Source organism: Aulonocara stuartgranti (genome assembly GCF_965226115.1).
Source record: "Aulonocara stuartgranti genome assembly, chromosome: 12".
Taxonomy (NCBI): Eukaryota; Metazoa; Chordata; class Actinopteri; order Cichliformes; family Cichlidae; genus Aulonocara; species Aulonocara stuartgranti.
In genome coordinates this window covers 9504455-9523174 of record NC_138948.1, presented here as the reverse complement: position 1 = coordinate 9523174, position 18720 = coordinate 9504455, and the positions used below count along the sequence as shown (strand labels likewise).

The following is an 18720-nucleotide window of genomic DNA, read 5'->3' as shown; positions in this document are numbered from 1 at the left end:
TGCTATCAATAAATTTTTCAAAAAAAAAATGCCTCTGTGCAAAATGGGTTTAAAAACATAAACAACTGTGGGATGCTGTTTGTCCGTGATTTAGATGGGGGGGAACAAATCGTGGCAGTATCAGCCTGGTGTTATTTGTATCCCGCTGTAACTTTGCTGTATAAAGAGCTAACATCTCCAAAATGTCAGGAGTAGTTAGTCATTACAACAAGTGCTTGTGAACTAAAAATCAAGAATGTGGGATACTGTTTGTCCGTGATTTGGAGAGCCCAGCGCTGCTCCTGACGAAGGGAAAACCAATTCTGCAGGGGAGACCTACCTTGGACTTGTGCAGGTGAAACCAAAGGGAAGTTATGCTTCACTGTATTTTCTAGTCTTTGGCTTAGAATGAAGTTGGTTTGGAAACATATTCAGCTATGCTTCAGCCCCTGCTTTGCGTTTGTGTGGGCGCCGTGCTAGCAGTGTCCAAGCTTTGTTTTTTCCCCTTTTCATGCTCAACCTGATTCAATTGCTGTGGTGGGATCTTAAGAAACTTTTGCATAAACAAATGCCTGCAAATATCAAGCTGAAGCAACACTGTAAAGAAGAGTGGGCCGAAATTCCTCTACAACAATGTAAGGAACTGATAAACTCATAGAGAAAATGATTAAGTTATTGCAACTAAACATACCTTCTATATTGGAAGATGTACTTAGATGTACTTAGTTTTTTTCACTGGACATTCATTTACATCCAGTCCAGTGAAAAACTAAGTTCAAGGTTCTTTATTATTTGTAACTATGCATGTGACAAATAATAAAGAACCTTGAACCTTGAACTTAGTTTTTCACTGGACTGGATGTAAATGAATTCTCTTTAAAATTTGTTTAAAAGTTTTAGAGTACTGAAACATCATGGGTGAGAGCAGTCTCATGTTGCAAAAGCACTAAAAAGAACCAGTAAAGTCTGCAGATCTACATGCCGACTCTCACCAAAGTCCTATAATTAATAACTGGAAGTGGTTTCTGACACATAAATGGTAAATGGCCTGTATTTATATAGCGCTTTACTAGTCCCTAAGGACCCCAAAGCGCTTTACATATCCAGTCATCCACCCATTCACACACACATTGGTGATGGCAAGCTACATTGTAGCCACAGCCACCCTGGGGCGCACTGACAGAGGCGAGGCTGCCGGACACTGGCGCCACCGGGCCCTCTGACCACCACCAGTAGGCAACGGGTGAAGTGTCTTGCCCAAGGACACAACGACCGAGACTGTCCAAGCCGGGGCTCGAACCGGCAACCTTCCGATTACAAGGCGAACGCCCAACTCTTGAGCCACGATCGCCCCATAAGCACAGGTAAAGTGGGTAAATGCTGCCTGGCCAGAATAAAAACAAAGAGCACCAATGTCAACCAGTGACTTATGAAGGATGTCGCACAAAGACCCAGATATTTATGTGTTTTATGGACCAAAACAAAGTAATGAGGCCACTGGCGTACAGTACATTCATCAGGTAGGAGGAATCATACTGCTCCCTGGTGGTCAAAGTTATTGCAGCAATTTCAATTTAGATTTGCTGGAATTTTTGAAAATACATAAGTTGTTAAAAGAGTGCTTCTCATAAAAAACAAAACACACAAATGTAATAAAACATCGTCTCTAATTATATGAAGGCTTGTTCATTTCTTCAGAGTCTGTCTTTATTCTTTCCACAAATTCCCGACAACAATACCTAAAAACAACAACAGTCCAAGGTTTCTGTTTGAAACAAACTTTTTCCAGCAGTCTTCTGGTTTGTTGATGTCTAATGTGTAAATCTACAAGAGAAGAAAATAAATATACTTCAATGGAAAACCTAATCTTAAAACACATGAATCTGTGCATGTTTCTCATTTAAATGTTGTATTAAAGTTGACCATGATCCTCACCTGGTTTGTCAGGTGCATTGCTATACCGGTGAGTACAGCATAGTAAGGGAGAGTCTGTTCAGCATTGACCCCAGCTAATACCAGTCCAGACATCATGGCCACAACGAAGCCACTCAGCCAGGGTTTGGTTTGCTCCTGGAACCTCAGTGCAGTAGATTTGACTCCTACTTTGATGTCATCCTCCTTATCCTATTTATGAAAGACAAAACAACACGAGGTCATAGTCAATCAAGGTCCCTACTTTAACATCCTGGATCCTGTGGACTTTCCTCCTCTGACCGCTAGCCCTCGCCATCCCGCTGTGTCGCTGAGGTCTGCGCCATCTCCACCACTACGCCCCCGGAGCCGCGGTGGGCAACCCGACGCTGTGGTGCAAACTCACCGCGGAGAGCTGTGCTTTACCCCGGCTCCTCGGAGAAGAGGACCCACGGCGCGGCTACCTGGGAGTCACTCACGCAGTCCGGCTGGCGCATCTCCATCTGAACACCCCCGGTGCCGGGCGCGGGCGTCTCAGATGGCCAGCAGCCCCCGGTAGCACCTCCTCTCTCCACGCTGGTCCTCGGGGATTCCATCGTCAGGAACGTGCGGATGAGGGGGGCGCTCACGCTGTCGTTCCCGGGAGCCACTGTTGTTGACATAGTGGACAGAATTCCCAACATTCTGGCATCCCACCCACAGGTTAACCGGCTCATCATCCACATCGGCACCAATGACATCCCCAAACAGCAATCTGAGCTGCTGAAGTTGGACTTCCTCCAACTCTTCAGCCTCCTTGGTCAGTTGCAGGTGAGTGCTTTTATCTCCAGGCCCACCCCCACCTGTGGCAGAGGGATAGGCCGTTTCAGCCGGCTGCTCAGCCTTAACACCTGGCTTTCCTCCGCCTGTGTCTCCCACGGCGTGGGTTTTATTAACAATTTTGATGCCTTCTGGGAGAGGAGGCATCTTTTTGGGGCAGACGGGCTCCACCTCAACGCCTGGGGACGCCGTTTGCTGTCCGCCAATTTGGCATTTGGCGTACAGCACTCCCGCACATCGCCCTGTCACTACCCCAAATTGACATTACCTGCAGATCTGTCTGCCACTGACTGATGTTCCCCTGGTCCCAGCTCCTATATTTGTTCCACTTTTAACAGTAATACACAAAACTCTGGACTCGGACCTCTCTCTCCCACAGTCAACACAATACCCGTCATAATCACAAACAGAGAGCAACAGAATTATCATAAATCTAGTAACTCCAAAAACATTAATAACCTCCGGCCTCTTCAAAAATATCAACATCCATTCAACTCTATTGTCAAAAATCCACCAGTCTCAATCAGTATGGCACTTTTAAATGTCCGCTCTCTGTTGAACAAGTCTTTTATTATTAATGATTTAATTTTAGATAATAAACTTGACTGTTTATTTTTAACTGAAACATGGCTGGGTTCGGATGCACCAGTTTGTTCTCACTGAGGCCTCCCCACCAAATTTTAATTTCTCTTTTTCTGTTAGAAGTGGTAAGAGAGGTGGTGGGACTGCATCTTTAGCCAACAACACACTCACCTCCAAACAAATTTTACTTGATCATTTTACCACTTTTGAATTCCACGCTATTGTTTTCAGCAGCCCTCCAGTTTCATCTGTCACAATTTATAGACCACCTAAAGACAGTGCTGCTTTTATCAAGGAATTCTCAGAATTTTTAACAAACATACATTCAAAATATAATATGATAATTTTAACCGGTGATTTTAACCTGCACATAGATCATCCTTCTGACCCTGCATCAAAAGAATTCTTAAACATTCTTCACTGTTTGGATTTTACCCAGCACGTCACACAGCCAACTCACAACAGAGGACACACTCTGGACCTGGTCATCACCCATGGGCTGTCCACCAGCGTGTCCTCTGTTGTTGACTTGGCTGTCTCTGACCACTACTGAAGGAAACGGTTTCCAGGGCCTAATCCGTGGATCGACTTCCTTCGAGGCGTGGACGTCTATCAGCAGAGAATGTACCTTCACCTATCAGCAGAGAATGTCCCTTAGTCTGTAACACAGTCAAATATATTCTCAAGTAATATTCAAGCATGCCATTCAGCGTGTTAGTACGAGCTCGGGAGCAGCTTGGGAGAACAAGAAAACAGAGACTGCTTTAGATTGTCTTCCCAAAGTGACTCAACTTTATTCACAAGTACAACAGTTTATATAGAGGGTAAAATTCATGAGACAGCAGATTATCAGTTTAAACCAGTACAGACCAAGATAAGGCAGTGTCTTCCTGCCCATGGGTGAAGAAGCATCCTTTGTGTAGTGTATCAGTTCAGCTACAATTGTGATTATCTCAGCGACATATTTTCAAGGCACAAAACAAAGAGTTCTTACATTAGTGAAATCTGAAACAAACCATTTGGCCTTCAACAGGCGTCTAAAAGATTAAGAAACTAATGTAGCTGAGGGAGTGATCTCTGTGGTATTTCAACCTTGTACCAGCCTGTGATTCTCACACATCAATTCTTGGGTCAAAGAGAAAAATAACTAAAACAAAGGGGCCTTATTGAATGACAGAGTTTTCCTGTATAATGTCACTATAAAACAATATCCAGTAAATGCTACCATGGTACTAAAATACCTAACAGTTCCCCTCTTTTATTATTTTTAAAAATAATAACTCAAATAGAAAGGAAAAATCACAAATGTAATAACATAATATAAAAAGCAAATCATAAAATGTAATAGTTCACAACCTAATGTTCAATATACACATCAGGAACATCATTGGTAACATCTGGCACATCCTCAGGATCAATTTGTGCTAATTGCAAATACATTGAAGTAGCTGTACTAGTAGCTATATGGGTTATCATTGAAAATGTGGCTTGCAGAAATGTGAACAGGGTTGCACTTTACAATACGAAATAGTAAATAAAAATCCTAAGGTTAATGCAGTAGATATGATTAATAACCTAAATATATAAAAAAGACAGTTCTTTAGTCGTCTCCTGGCCTGGTCCCAGGTTCGTGTGATGACAATGGGCATTTCATTTTCTCCATTATCAGGATGAAACGAGTCTATCTTTATCAGGTTAGACATTGTGTGGTACTCTAGGCTTTCTGTTCCTGCTGGATGTTCGAGTACCTTGTTGTTGTTCAGGCGGGGGATCAAAAGGCTTTCTGAGTCTTGGCTCTTTCCGGCGTTGTGTGTTAATCAGTGATTGTGTGTGTGTAGGTGTATTGGATCCGGGCGCTGGCTCGCCGGAGACGTCATCTACTTGATCCGACGCCTTAGGTGGTTTGGTGGGACTGGTCTTAACCCTGCTGGCATGAATCCACTGAGGTTGTCCGTCTGTTAGGATGCTGGTTCTTCGTCACTGCCAGTACAGTCTGGGGCTGGAACACGCGCGGCCTCCCAGAGTGTCCTTGGTTTTAGTGACTTCTCCAACACGCATCTCCTTGTCTCCACTTGTGGAACCGTGGAGGGGAAAGGCTGAGAGAGACAAACTTTCTGATAGTTATTATTCAGTTTTTCTACCAGGTTGTGAACATCAGTGGACAATGCAATATACATCACCTTCTACTAGCGGTGCCCCTCTGGAAGCTGACCATGGTGTTGGAAATAGTCTTATTTCAAATGGAAATAATTTGGTTACTGCAGATGGAGTCATAATGTATGAAGTGGAAAATCTGGTTGTGGTAAATGCTGATGTTTTGCTTTTGATTTTCCTACATTAGTTCGTGCACATGTTAGACAGGTTGCTAATATGCTTTTACTGCATGTGATGTTTTCTCAATTACAAATCTTGATTTTATTGCCCCTATTACCCCTCTTTGTCCGACATGACTCACACAGTGAAAATGTCGGGCAAGGACTGGCATCAGGGAATATGGGAGGGCAATCAAACCCTTAAGATTTTGTATAAGCCATCTCTGTCATCTAAGGTACAGTCATTATTCTCCCAACAGGTGTAATCACATGCAGAGGCTTGCTCTTGTATAAATTTTAAATCAACATTTGTTTCTAAATAGTCTGGGAGTGTAACAAGTGGCAGCTGTAGGGGCACAGATAATACTTCCTGCGGAGGTGGGAGCTGCAGCCTTGGCTGTCACGTCTGCTAAGGCATTACCTGTTGCTTCGTCTGTGTCAGCTGTACTGTGTCCTTTCGTTTTTACAACTGCAACGGCCGATGGCAGCTGTATAGCCTGAAAAAGTCTTTGCACAAGATCAGAATTAGCAATTTATTTTCCATCAGCAGATCTAAATCCTCTCTGTCTCCACAATGTGCCAAAGTCATGCACAACGCCAAATGCATAGCGGCTGTCTGCGTAAATTGTCACATGCTTATCCAAATGTAGCTCACAGGCGCGTATTAAAGCCATGAGCTCTGCTTTTTGTGCTGAGTGAAATGGTAATGAGTGAGCCTCTAGTATGATGTCAGGCACTGTTACCACTGAATAGCCACAAAGAAATGAGTTGTCACTCGGCCTTGAACAGGACCCGTCCACATAAACCGTGGCTGAGTCTGGGATAGGTGTTTGCTCTAAATCTGGACATGGTGCTGTGGATTCCTGTATACGTGTCATGCAGTCATGATCGTCAGGGTCGTCTGAACCATCCTGTCGGTCAGAGGAACACAGCATACGAATAAGTAAGTGTGCTGGCGAATTGGGTGTGCTGCTTGCTTTTATAGTGAGATTTGCTGTTGAAGTCAGTGTAGCTTCATAACCTGAGCGACGTTGTGCGGTCATGTGTTGTGTAGTTATGTTTGCTAGAATGGTCGTGACCTGGTGATTGGTGTGTAGAATAGTGTCATGTGAGAGTGTGAGCTTCTCGCAGTCCCTTATCATGATAGAGCAAGCTGCTACTGCTCTCAGGCAGGCCGGCATTCCCTGAACAATTCAGGCAGCACCTTTGAGTGGCGGAGGTCAGCACTCCCTTTAATGCATTGAAAGAGGCAGTCATTTCTGTGGACCACAGTATTCGAGGAGGCTTGTCTTTTTTACAACAGTCACGCAGAATGTGGTCATGAAAAGAACAGTCTGGTATCCACTGTCTGCAATAGTTCACCATGCCCAGGAAGGACAACATTTCCTTCTGTGTAGTGGGCCGAGGGACGGAGGTCACAGCTTTGACCCTGTCTGCAGTCATGGAACGTTTTCCGTGAGACAGTGTGAATCCCAAATATTGAACAGAAGTCTGACAGTACTGCATTTTCTTTGCTGATGCTTTGTGGTCAGTCTTTTGGAGGTGCTGGAGAAGCATGTGTGTAGCAGTTTGACATAGTTTTTCACTCGGAGCACAGAGGAGGAGGTCATCCACGTGTGGATCAGGGTGCAGCCCTGGAGGAGTAAAGCTGTCCAGGGTAGCACAGATCACCATTGAGAAAGCAGCAGGGCCGTCTATCATGCCTTGAGGCAGACGAGTCCAAGTGTACTGCTTATTTCTATGTGTGAATGCAAATAACGGCTGTGTGTCTTCATGCACAGGTACTGAGAAAAAGGAGCGGAGCATAAATCCACCACGGTAAAATGTGTATGCAATGCATGTCAATATGCTGTGAACATCTGAAACGAGAGGTGGCAGAGGAATGTTGACTGCATTAATTTGCCTTAAGTCTTGTATGAAACGCCATACGCCAGGTTTGTTAGGCTTTGGCACAGGATTGACAGGAGTGTGGGCTTTATTACTCCTGTAGTCAATAAATCTCCTATCATGACATCTAGGGCTGAGGCTTTTTCGGCAGAAATGGGATGTTGCTTGACATATACTGGCTTGTTGTGTTTTAATAGGTGTACGTGATAAAGTGTACAGTCAATAAATCCTATATCATTCTCACTTTTAGACCACAATGTCATATTCTGGTATTCAGCTGGCAATGTAACTGCAGAAATAGTACAGTGGATAGGGTAGGTTAGATCTATGTGTCGACATATTTCGTAACCTATGTCTGAGTTATGTAACAAAATCACTGTTTGACCTTAGAGAAACAAAAGTGTGGCTCCCAGTCATGGGATTACCTGGTAGTGGCGTCTGTACACGTTTTTTTTGGCACAGTGTGTGACATAGAGTACCGGACAAAAAGGATGTTGAGTTCATTCTCTGCTGAGGGTCCAGCTGACACAGAGGATGTTCCTTCTCCATCATGTCGGTACATAGGGCAGAGAAAACATAAGCTGTTATCAGTGTCAGCAAACATTTCACCCTTTATGTTAAATGAAATACACAAATTCATTTTTTGCTCTGGGTGTCTGCGGCTGCTGGAAAACTGAGCCACAATAAAAACACATATCTCTACTTTTATCCTTCCGTCCTCTGAAACTTCCTTGCTGTGCTGGAGCGGGTAATCCTGCATACATTAGTTTCTCACTTTCCTCTGAGCCTTCTACATCAAAATTCAACTTTATCTTAACACTTTTAGCTTTCGTGGTAGTATCTGCACTGGCCTTCAGTTTTACTGACCTGTTTTCTGGCGATAATCGTTCGGGATAGGGCTCCGGAAATAAATTAGAATGCATTAAAGTTATAGTTCTTAAGTTCGAGACGAAATCAGTCACATAAGCACTTCCGCATGTTCTGGATACGTAATCATGGAAGTCTTCATTGATTCGCGAGCGTGGGTTAAACGTAACCGGAAGTGGGAGTCGTACTGAGCCGCTATTTGTGATTTTATATTTTATTTTTTCGGTTTTACAGTTAATTTTGATTTTTTATCGGACCCGTCTAAGGTCTTTGAATTATTCTGACCCATGTTCAGTGATTTCCAGAGGGGTTTACACGCTAGGAGGATTTAGGTTAGTATTTATTTTTGCTGTGGCACACCTGAGGTTACTTGATTTTTTGCTAGCAATTTTATCTTTTTAGTGAGCAACTTCTCACTTTTTAACGAGCAACTTCTCGTTTTATGACCCCAGGCAACTTCCTGTGTCCTTTCTGCTGGTGAGCAACTTCTTAGTTTATGACAGCAGGCAACTTCCTGTGTCCTTTCTGCTTTTATTTACAAAACAACAGGCAACTTCCTGTGTTTCTATGTGGGCCACTAAAGAAGGCTCCTCAGTGTATCCCACTTGTTACTATGTGGGCCACTGAAGAAGGCCTCGTCAGCGTATCCCGTTTCTATGTGGATCACTGAGAAAGGCATAACACAGTCTTATAAAATAAAGACGAGTGCCTACCTTCGTCAGGATCCCACTTCTCGACACCAAAATTGAAGGAAACGGTTTCCAGGGCCTAATCCGTGGATCGACTTCCTTCGAGGCGTGGACGTCTATCAGCAGAGAATGTACCTTCACCTATCAGCAGAGAATGTCCCTTAGTCTGTAACACAGTCAAATATATTCTCAAGTAATATTCAAGCATGCCATTCAGCGTGTTAGTACGAGCTCGGGAGCAGCTTGGGAGAACAAGAAAACAGAGACTGCTTTAGATTGTCTTCCCAAAGTGACTCAACTTTATTCACAAGTACAACAGTTTATATAGAGGGTAAAATTCATGAGACAGCAGATTATCAGTTTAAACCAGTACAGACCAAGATAAGGCAGTGTCTTCCTGCCCATGGGTGAAGAAGCATCCTTTGTGTAGTGTATCAGTTCAGCTACAATTGTGATTATCTCAGCGACATATTTTCAAGGCACAAAACGAAGAGTTCTTACATTAGTGAAATCTGAAACAAACCATTTGGCCTTCAACAGGCGTCTAAAAGATTAAGAAACTAATGTAGCTGAGGGAGTGATCTCTGTGGTATTTCAACCTTGTACCAGCCTGTGATTCTCACACATCAATTCTTGGGTCAAAGAGAAAAATAACTAAAACAAAGGGGCCTTATTGAATGACAGAGTTTTCCTGTATAATGTCACTATAAAACAATATCCAGTAAATGCTACCATGGTACTAAAATACCTAACAACTACTGTGTGTTTTTTAACATCACCGGTTTTATTCAGCGGGAGACCTCGGTGCGAACTGTGAGGAGGCGCTATCTAACCTCTGAAGTGGCTGCAAATTTTACCAGGGTTTTAGACGAATGCCCCCCTGCGATTTTACCTGCACCCTGCGATTTGATTTTTAATCATTTCAACAGCAAACTGAAAAAAAGCCTTGACTCCGTTGCTCCACTCACCACCAAAAACATTAACGTAAAACACGTATCACCCTGGAGAAACGAAGAAGTCAAAAAACTCAAAAGAAATTGCAGGGCAGCAGAAAGGAGGTGGAGGAAAAATAAAAATACTATCAACCATCAAATATTTTGCGAGCAACTTAAAGTGTACAATAATACATTAAGGAATTCAAGAAATTCATACTTCGCCAAAATAATCAGTAATAACAAAAATAATCCCAAGGTCCTCTTTTCCACCATAGATCATTTATTTAACCCTGATTTTAACAGCTCCCAAAGAACCCCCACAGACTCACTCTGTGAGCAGTTTGCAGACCACTTCAGGGGAAAAGTCAGCGCCATCAGATCTGATATTTTATCTAATCGCGATATGTTTGTAAACACATCTGCGGGCTCGATTGTACCTGAGGAGACACTGGACAGCTTTGTCCTGGTTAATGCTGAGAACCTTAAGAAAGTTTTCTCCACAGTGAGACCCACCACATGTCTTGTAGATCCAATCCCTTCTTCACTCTTTAAAACACTTTATGGATTTTTTGAGGCTGAGCTTTTATACATGATGAATTGCTCTCTTCAGTTGGGTGTCTTCCCTGCTGCCTTTAAAACGGCGGTGGTGAGGCCCCTTCTGAAGAAGAGCAATTTGGATTGTAATGATTTTAATAACTACAGACCTGTATCCAACTTACCATTTTTAAGTAAAATCTTAGAAAAACTTGTTTTTACTCAGATTAATGATTTTCTAAATGATAGAAAGATCCTGGAGATATTCCAGTCTGGATTTAGGGTGAACCACAGCACAGAGACGGCTCTCCTAAAGGTTTTAAATGATCTTAGATGTAACTGGGACGCCCAAAAGCTCTCAGTCCTGGTGCTACTGGATCTAAGCGCAGCCTTTGATACAGTAGACCACGCTATTCTTTTAAACAGACTGAAACACATGGTGGGCCTCTCTGGTGCTGTACACAACTGGTTCACTTCCTATCTCTCTGACAGAACTTTTATGGTGAGTATGGATACATGCTCCTCTAAGATCCATAAAATGACATGTGGTGTGCCTCAAGGGTCGGTTTTAGGCCCTGTACTTTTTAATTTGTATATGCTCCCTCTCGGCAGTGTCATCAGGAGGCATGGAGTGAACTTTCACAGTTACGCTGATGACACGCAGCTGTACATCTCTGTGTCTCCTGATGACACCAGACCAATGGATGCCCTTTTTAACTGTATTTTAGATATAAGATCTTGGATGGCAGAAAACTTTTTACAGCTTAACCAGGACAAGACTGAAGTTTTAATTGTCGGTCCTGAGGCTCAGAGAGAGAAACTCTTGTCTAAATTAGAGGCATTTTCACTATGTCCTTCGCTACAAGTGAAAAACCTGGGTGTTATTTTTGACTCTGAGCTTGGTTTTATCCCACATATTAAACATGTAACCAAAATTGGATTTTATCATCTAAAAAATATAGCCAGAGTCCGCCCAATTCTCTCTCGGGCCAACACGGAGATGCTGATGCATGCTTTTATTACCAGTCGCATTGATTACTGTAATGCCCTGCTCTCTGGTCTTCCTAAGAAGAATATTTCAACTTTACAACTTTTGCAAAACTCGGCAGCTCGTGTGCTGACGAAGACCAGAGGGCGGGCCCACATTACACCGGTTTTAGAATCGCTGCATTGGCTCCCCGTGTGTTTCAGGATCGATTTTAAAGTTCTTTTATTGGTTTTTAAATGTCTTAATGGTCTTGGGCCTTCTTATCTCTCAGATCTGCTTTTACCATATGAACCCTCGCGGACCCTGAGGTCCTCTGGTACTGGCCTTTTGATTGTCCCTAAAGTCAGGACACATACTCACGGAGAGGCAGCTTTTCAGTGGTATGGTCCTCGTCTGTGGAACAGCCTGCCGGAGGAGCTCAGGGCCGCAGAGAACGTACATGTTTTTAAGAACAGGCTCAAGACCCACCTTTTTAATTTAGCTTTTACTTAGCGTTTATTTATTTTATGCTTATTTATTCTATCCTGCTATTTTATTATTAATTTAGGCTTTACCTAATATTTATTGATTTTATTCTTATCCATTTTTTAATCTTCTTACTCTATTTATATTTATATTGTATCCCCTTCTTATTTATTTTATCATTTTACCCTGTATATAGCCTATTGTGGCATATCTCCAGTGTTTCCTCGGAGGGGGCTCTCTGCACTGGGGCTGTGATCGACCGTGGCTGCTGGGTCGCTGGGGGTCCTCTCAGCCTGGCTGGGGGCCTCCTTTGCCTCCCTCCTGCTGTGTGCCCAGCCTGGAGGCTGCGGTCTGTGACCGGCTCTCGGTGCAGACGGCTCCCTGTTATAGTGTTTCCTCACTTGGCTCATGTGAACCCAGCCCAATTTTTACTCTTTAAGTGTGCGCGTGTGTGTGTGTGTGTGTGTGTGGGGGGGGGGGGATATGTGTGTATTCACATCATTTATGTTAATGAGAGTGTGGGGAGTGAGTTGGAGGGTGGGGTGGGCTGCTTTTAACTATGTAAAGCACTTTGTGCTACATTTTTTGTATGAAAAGTGCTTTATAAATAATGATTGATTGATTGATTGATTGATTGATTGATTGATTGATTGATTGATTGATTGATTGATTGATTGATTGATTGAACGAACGAACATAGGACACATTAATCTCATGTTCACCTCAAAGAAAAACATCAGTAAACACAGTAAACTGCAATCCCTTAAACTGCATTTCTTAAATATAAAGGAACAGCTACCATGTACTCACAGTTTAAACTGTTTTTAAATTAGTTTCAGTTTCTCGGTTCCTTTCTTCTTAAATTTACAGGTTCTCAACAGTCACTTTATTATGTATACCAGTTCACCTGGGCAAAAATCCCTTATTGATGTCTGAGGTTAGAGGAGAATGGACAGAAAGGAAGCTGATAGGAAGGCAAGGTTAACTCAAATAACCACTCAGAAGAACATCTGCTAAAAAGCATCTCTCAACGCACAACACGATGGGCTACAGCAGCAGAAAAGCACATTGGGGGCTCCTGTCAGGAAATTGAAGCTATCATTTGCAAGCTAAATTGGACAACAGGTGACTGGAAAAACTGCTTTCCTGGTCTGGTGCTGATGACCTTGGTCATGATTTCTGCTGCAACACTTAAATGGCAGTGTCAGAATTTGGCATTAAAAAAAGCATGTTGCCAGGTATCATTGGTTCAGGGTAGTGTTGGTGTATGAGAGCGTTCTTTTACATTTACTGCACTCAGCCTTTGGTTTAAGGAAAGAATTGTGTTTAATAGGAACGAAGTGGTGCGATCTCTCAGGCCCACTACTTTACCTGATGTGCGTATATTGTGTCATATACCAGCGTCCACATCACTCCTGAGAAGTATAGCGGGAGACACACGGACCAATCACAAGAGCCTTTAATAGCGGACCAGCCGAGCAGAGCGCCCCAGTTGAAAGTGAGTCCTAAAGTGAGAGAAGAGAACAAGAGAACAGCTATAGCTCTGATAGTCTGTAAAATATTAACTCTAGACAAAGAACACTACAAGATAACTTTACACAGCACATACCCAACACAAACTGTGGCCAGTAAGTGAACCTCTTCATCAGTGGGTAGGTGATAACAAGAGATAAAGAAGCAGCACCCAGAGCTATACTGTGAGAGCATTTTGAACAATGTGAGGGAAAGACTGCAAAATAACTGGATAAATAATCACTTTTAGTTACACTATGAAAATTAACACACTGTAGTAATATTGTGATCCAGTTCAACTGTTGCACTGATTTTTTTTTCTCATGACTCGGAGGATTTAATCTAACCTATATACCTGTTCCTATTCTTCTATTTATATTTTCTTAATAAAATGTCATTAACGTTCATACATAAAATTGATTCTGAGTACCTGTAATAGTTGAGACACAAAAGAACCCCAAGTGCAAGCGAGAGCTGCCCTCCCAGGAAGACCAGCGCCTGCATTCGAGAAATCTCTCCTGATGCGATTGGTCGAGAGGCTGTGCGGGACACCTGCGCAAAAACACAAACACTTTCAATTTATCAGAGCTGAAAAATAAATAAACACTTTGAGCAGGGGAGTGACAGTGACACAGGTAAGTCTAACGTCTGCTTAGAAATGGAAGTTTTATTTACTTTATTGCAAAAACATGTCCTGTTCTTTGTTTGGAGTCAGCTGTAAGAAAATCTCATTTACTTTTTTGTCGAAGTCTTTGTCCCACATGTCATTGATGGTGCAGCCGGCCCCTCTCATGAGAAGAGCACCTGTACCAAACAGTGTGAGCATGCCCAGATCTGGGAAGCATCCAGGGTTAGCAGCCAAAGCAATGCTCCATGTACAGGGGAGGTACAGCAGCCATGTCCCTACGATTAAAAGGCAATGAATTTCAAGGGAATTAAACAAGGAAGTAAGATAAGAACAGAAACAAAGCCCACAAAGAGATGAATGTGCAGCCAATAGCTACATTAATCTGGTGGCATTTTAAATGTGGTTTGGTTTTAGATGCATCTGTGCAGTGACACTGAAAAAATGCAGGGGCAAGATATTTTAGACTCATTGTCTTACACAGTAATTACATAAGAGTTTTACAGTTTGGTAGGATTCTTTCAAAGAACAATTTTAACAATTATTATCTACATCATGAGTTAGGGCTACATGCTTACAAAGATGCTTCCCTGTTAGTGCCAGTTAATAGCTCTACAAGGTCAAAGATGACGTGCTTATTTTAGCCATTTGTTTTCTGAAGACTGTATTAATGTTATATAGCTTCTTGTTTTGTTCTGTTTTGTTAACATGGTGAAAATGCTGCTAAAAATTGTTCTGGGCTTAAAGAGTGCATGTTTGGAATAAAGTCAAAATTCTGCAATATTCTAGATATCAATATTTTTCTTTTAAACTGACACAGATAAAAATCATTGCATAGCAGAAAATGAATGTGTAGACATGGTCATAATGACCTGCTGAAGTTAAACCTGAGTACATGAGCTTGCTTTGTCACAGTAGGAAGGAAAAACTCCCTTTTAACAGGGAGGGACGGCTATCTGTCGCGACTGGTTGGGGTGAGCGAATGAAGACACGACAACCCAACAATGTGATGTTCATATAAGTACAAACCTATAGGTTTGTCCAGCCTCATCAGCCGGAGGTACGGTTGGACGTGTACTGGTGCTGAATTTACTATAGTAGCAGCTGATAAACTGAACCGTCTTCTCCCGTTTTGCTGTGTTTCAAGAAGTCTTATTGATGACCAGATTGCAGATTGGTTCTTAGGCTTTCTCTTCCACACACGGGAGTCTGAGGGGGGCCCATCTCCAGCCTGTATCCCTTCCTTCTGGATGAAGCAGGTAGAAAGTGTTATGGTTCAAAATATTGGGGATGGAGACAAGAGAAAAACCACAATAACAACACTGGTCCGGCCGGGTCAAGTCAAACGATGATTTTAATGATCACACACGTGGGAGATGGACACTGATGCAGACAGCCTCAGATCTCAAAATGGTGGAGCATTGCTCAAACTCTTATAGCCTCTGGTTCTCCCACCTTATCATAAAAGCCTAAACATTCACATGCTTTTCTCTCACACGGCGCCTAAGCTACGACCTTGGCTCCCCGTTTATCTGCTCCTGCTGAGTTGGGGCAGAAAACTCCAGTATATTCTGTTCTCTTCTAATCAGACAAATAAGGCGATGACTTTCTGCAAACAGTATTTCTTATAACATCATAAAACAATATCATTCATCCACAATAAATCAGCAGTCTAATGTAATGCAAATCAGTTTAACGAATGCAATAGTTATCAGCTTCTTCTAATTCAGGAGAATAATGCAAACTAAAACTACATAATAATTCACAATCTTTAGTTAGGGGTATAACATGGCATAAAATAATATTATAATCTAACAATTGACATCGATAACAAGCTCCATGGTGGATCCTTTTCAGAGTGCTCAAAGCTAGCTTGGCTGGGAACATGGTGTCTCTCTGCACACACAGAAGCAGAAAGACACATGCAAACGAAGGTTAAACAAATACATTTGGTACAACAGAAACAGAGATGTGTGAAACTTTTGGCTGAAACAACCTGACTGTTTTAGCTGTTTAGGTAAGACACTGCACACACCTACATGAGACAAGCTGGTGTTACAGTAACAAGGCTAAGCTATCACTGAAAATATAATTCAATTCAATTCAATTTTATTTATATAGCGCCAAATCACAACATAAGTCGCCTCAAGGCGCTTCATAGATACAGAGAAAAACCCAACAATCATATGACCCCCTATGAGCAAGCACTTTGGCAACAGTGGGAAGGAAAAACTCCCTTTTAACAGGAAGAAACCTCCGGCAGAACCAGGCTCAGGGAGGGGCGGCCATCTGCTGCGACCGGTTGGGGTGAGAGAAGGAAGACAGGATAAAAGACATGCTGTGGAAGAGAGACAGAGGTTAATAACAGATATGATTCAATGCAGAGAGGTCTGTTAATACATAGTGAGTGAGAAAGGTGACTGGAAAGGAAAAACTCAATGCATCGTGGGAATCCCCCGGCAGCCTATGTCTATTGCAGCATAACTAAGGGAGGATTCAGGGTCACCTGATCCAGCCCTAACTATATGCTTTAGCAAAAAGGAAAGTTTTAAGCCTAATCTTAAAAGTAGAGATAGTGTCTGTCTCCTGAATCCAAACTGGAAGCTGGTTCCACAGAAGAGGGGCCTGAAAACTGAAGGCTCTCCCTCCCATTCTACTTTTAAATACTCTAGGAACAACAAGTAGGCCTGCAGAGCGAGAGCGAAGTGCTCTAATAGGGTGATATGGTACTACAAGGTCATTAAGATAAGATGGGGCCTGATTATTTAAGACCTTGTATGTGAGGAGCAGGATTTTGAATTCAATTCTGGACTTAACAGGAAGCCAATGAAGGGAAGCCAAAACAGGAGAAATATGCTCTGAATGCTACCAACACACTTGCTAACTCTAGTGTGATATAACGCCAAAGCAAGCTTACAATGAAGGTTACAATAGAGAATATACCGATTTTAAAAAGACCAAACACTGGACAGATGACAACCACATCAATACTTCCCTGCTGGGTCGTCATTGGTCGTCTCTTCTTTGAGACTGACAGACAAGTTGGAGGACCAGCGCCTCCAACTGGTGTGGAGTGTGCATCACAATTTCCTTACTGGTTAAATAAAAACCAGGTCTCACACTAACTAGTTTTTATTTTTTATTATGGCAGCTCCATATTCAGCATTCTTTATCCAGTATATCCACTTTGCCTCCTCTGCACATGTACAAACAATCAGTAAGTTGGTTTTATTCGTTTTTGTGGTTTCTTTTGCAATCCTCAATGGGAAATAGCTACAGAGGTCACTTTCTGTCAACCATATGTATGCAATAATATAAATAATATTCAGCTTAATGGAAGCTTTTATATGCCAATAGTTTTTTTAATAGCAGTGTTTTGTTAGTTTATCTAACACTGCTTCACCTAAGGCGTTCTTAACAATTGCCTGTTTCTTTCTTTTTTTGCACTTATTAAGGAAAAAGCACCCATGCTTTTTTGGTTAAAACCATATGTTGGAAAACCTCTTTGAACAAGCCCTGTAAGTCTACTTCACTTATTTTGTTCTTGTTAACATACAAAACAACCATGGAGTAGTAGTCAGTGTAAACTGATCGGATCCTAGAAATTTATTTCTGTTCATCTGGACCCAGCGTTTAGTAGAAACATTTTATCACTTATCTATGTGACTTCTTCAGTTTCAGCCGACTGCAGGCTTCACCAACTTTACAAACAATACGGCTGCATAATGACTAAAATAACACCAATAAGCCAGAAGCTTAGTTTCAATAAAAAAAAAAATTCAAAGTGAGTAATAAGCTAAATAAGTCCTAAACAGATTCTTAAATTTACTTGTCAAGACAGGGTAGGGCTGTGGAATATGCAACATTATTGCATATGCAAAAAACATGTGACAAATGTAAGCAGCATTACAACTGAAACCTCACTGCTCTTGCTGAACAGTGCTGCACAGGGCCCTGTTCCAAAGGGCTTCGGAGTTGACGTAAAGCGGCGATGTATGTCGGCAACCTTCCGATTACAAGGCGAACTCCCAACTCTTGAGCCACGATCGCCCCAAAGACTACAATGAGAATAGAAACAGAGCAGTGTGGCTGGTTAAGTGGTGCAGTTGATAATGAGAAACATGCTTTCATTTTGTACTTTTTAGTATGAGTACTATTCATTGTGAGATGAGGAATGGCTGCATTCACTGCATTATAAGATCGTGAAAGATAAACTCTTAAGCCCCTTCTCGTTTGAGAGATGGTCGTTCCTTTTTTACACAAACGGCCTCCTGCTTAAAGCAGGATATCTGCCTCGAAAGGATTTGCGCATCATGAACATATAAAGAGTGAATTTGAAACATATTGAGCAAAAACTGCTGTGAAGATGTGATATGTGACACAAATCTAGATCCTTTAATTTTCCCTAGAATGTTTTAGCTTTCATCTTGTTGTAAAAGCCAGACCCTCTGCAAAAGTCTGCAACATCAGTATAAAATTTCTCTGGGATACCAAGGTGATATTGGTAAAACAAAGCTTTTCTTGCTTTCTTTGTGACCTGTGCAGCTCAGCAAGCATCGTCACTGCAAGCACGTGGCCAACTGCCTGCGATAGAAACCGAGCCTGAAAAAAGGAT

At 42.2% G+C, this 18720-nt stretch overlaps 1 protein-coding gene across 9 annotated transcripts in view; it reads right to left on the bottom strand.

Annotated features, from left to right (window-relative positions):
* Window positions 1-929: 929 nt before the first annotated feature.
* Window positions 930-18720, bottom strand: part of LOC309719016 (4-hydroxybenzoate polyprenyltransferase, mitochondrial-like) — an 18995-nt gene continuing 1204 nt past the window's right edge. For 4 of the 9 annotated variants that reach the window (XM_082554765.1, XM_082554766.1, XM_082554762.1 and 1 more), the window contains exons 2-9: window positions 17049-18163; window positions 15135-15351; window positions 14217-14383; window positions 13911-14032; window positions 13578-13663; window positions 13340-13473; window positions 1915-2103; window positions 930-1803 (exon numbers count right to left, since the gene is read on the bottom strand). In XM_082554765.1, coding sequence (XP_082410891.1) covers window positions 1687-1803; window positions 1915-2103; window positions 13340-13473; window positions 13578-13663; window positions 13911-14032; window positions 14217-14383; window positions 15135-15351; window positions 17049-17090 — 1074 coding nt within the window. In that variant the 5' untranslated portion in view covers window positions 17091-18163 and the 3' untranslated portion in view covers window positions 930-1686. Of the gene's footprint in view, window positions 1804-1914; window positions 2104-4060; window positions 5388-13339; window positions 13474-13577; window positions 13664-13910; window positions 14033-14216; window positions 14384-15134; window positions 15375-15928; window positions 18164-18630; window positions 18708-18720 lie in introns of those variants that run through there. The other 5 variants (XM_082554760.1, XM_082554763.1, XM_082554761.1 and 2 more) reach the window with 4 other exon arrangements.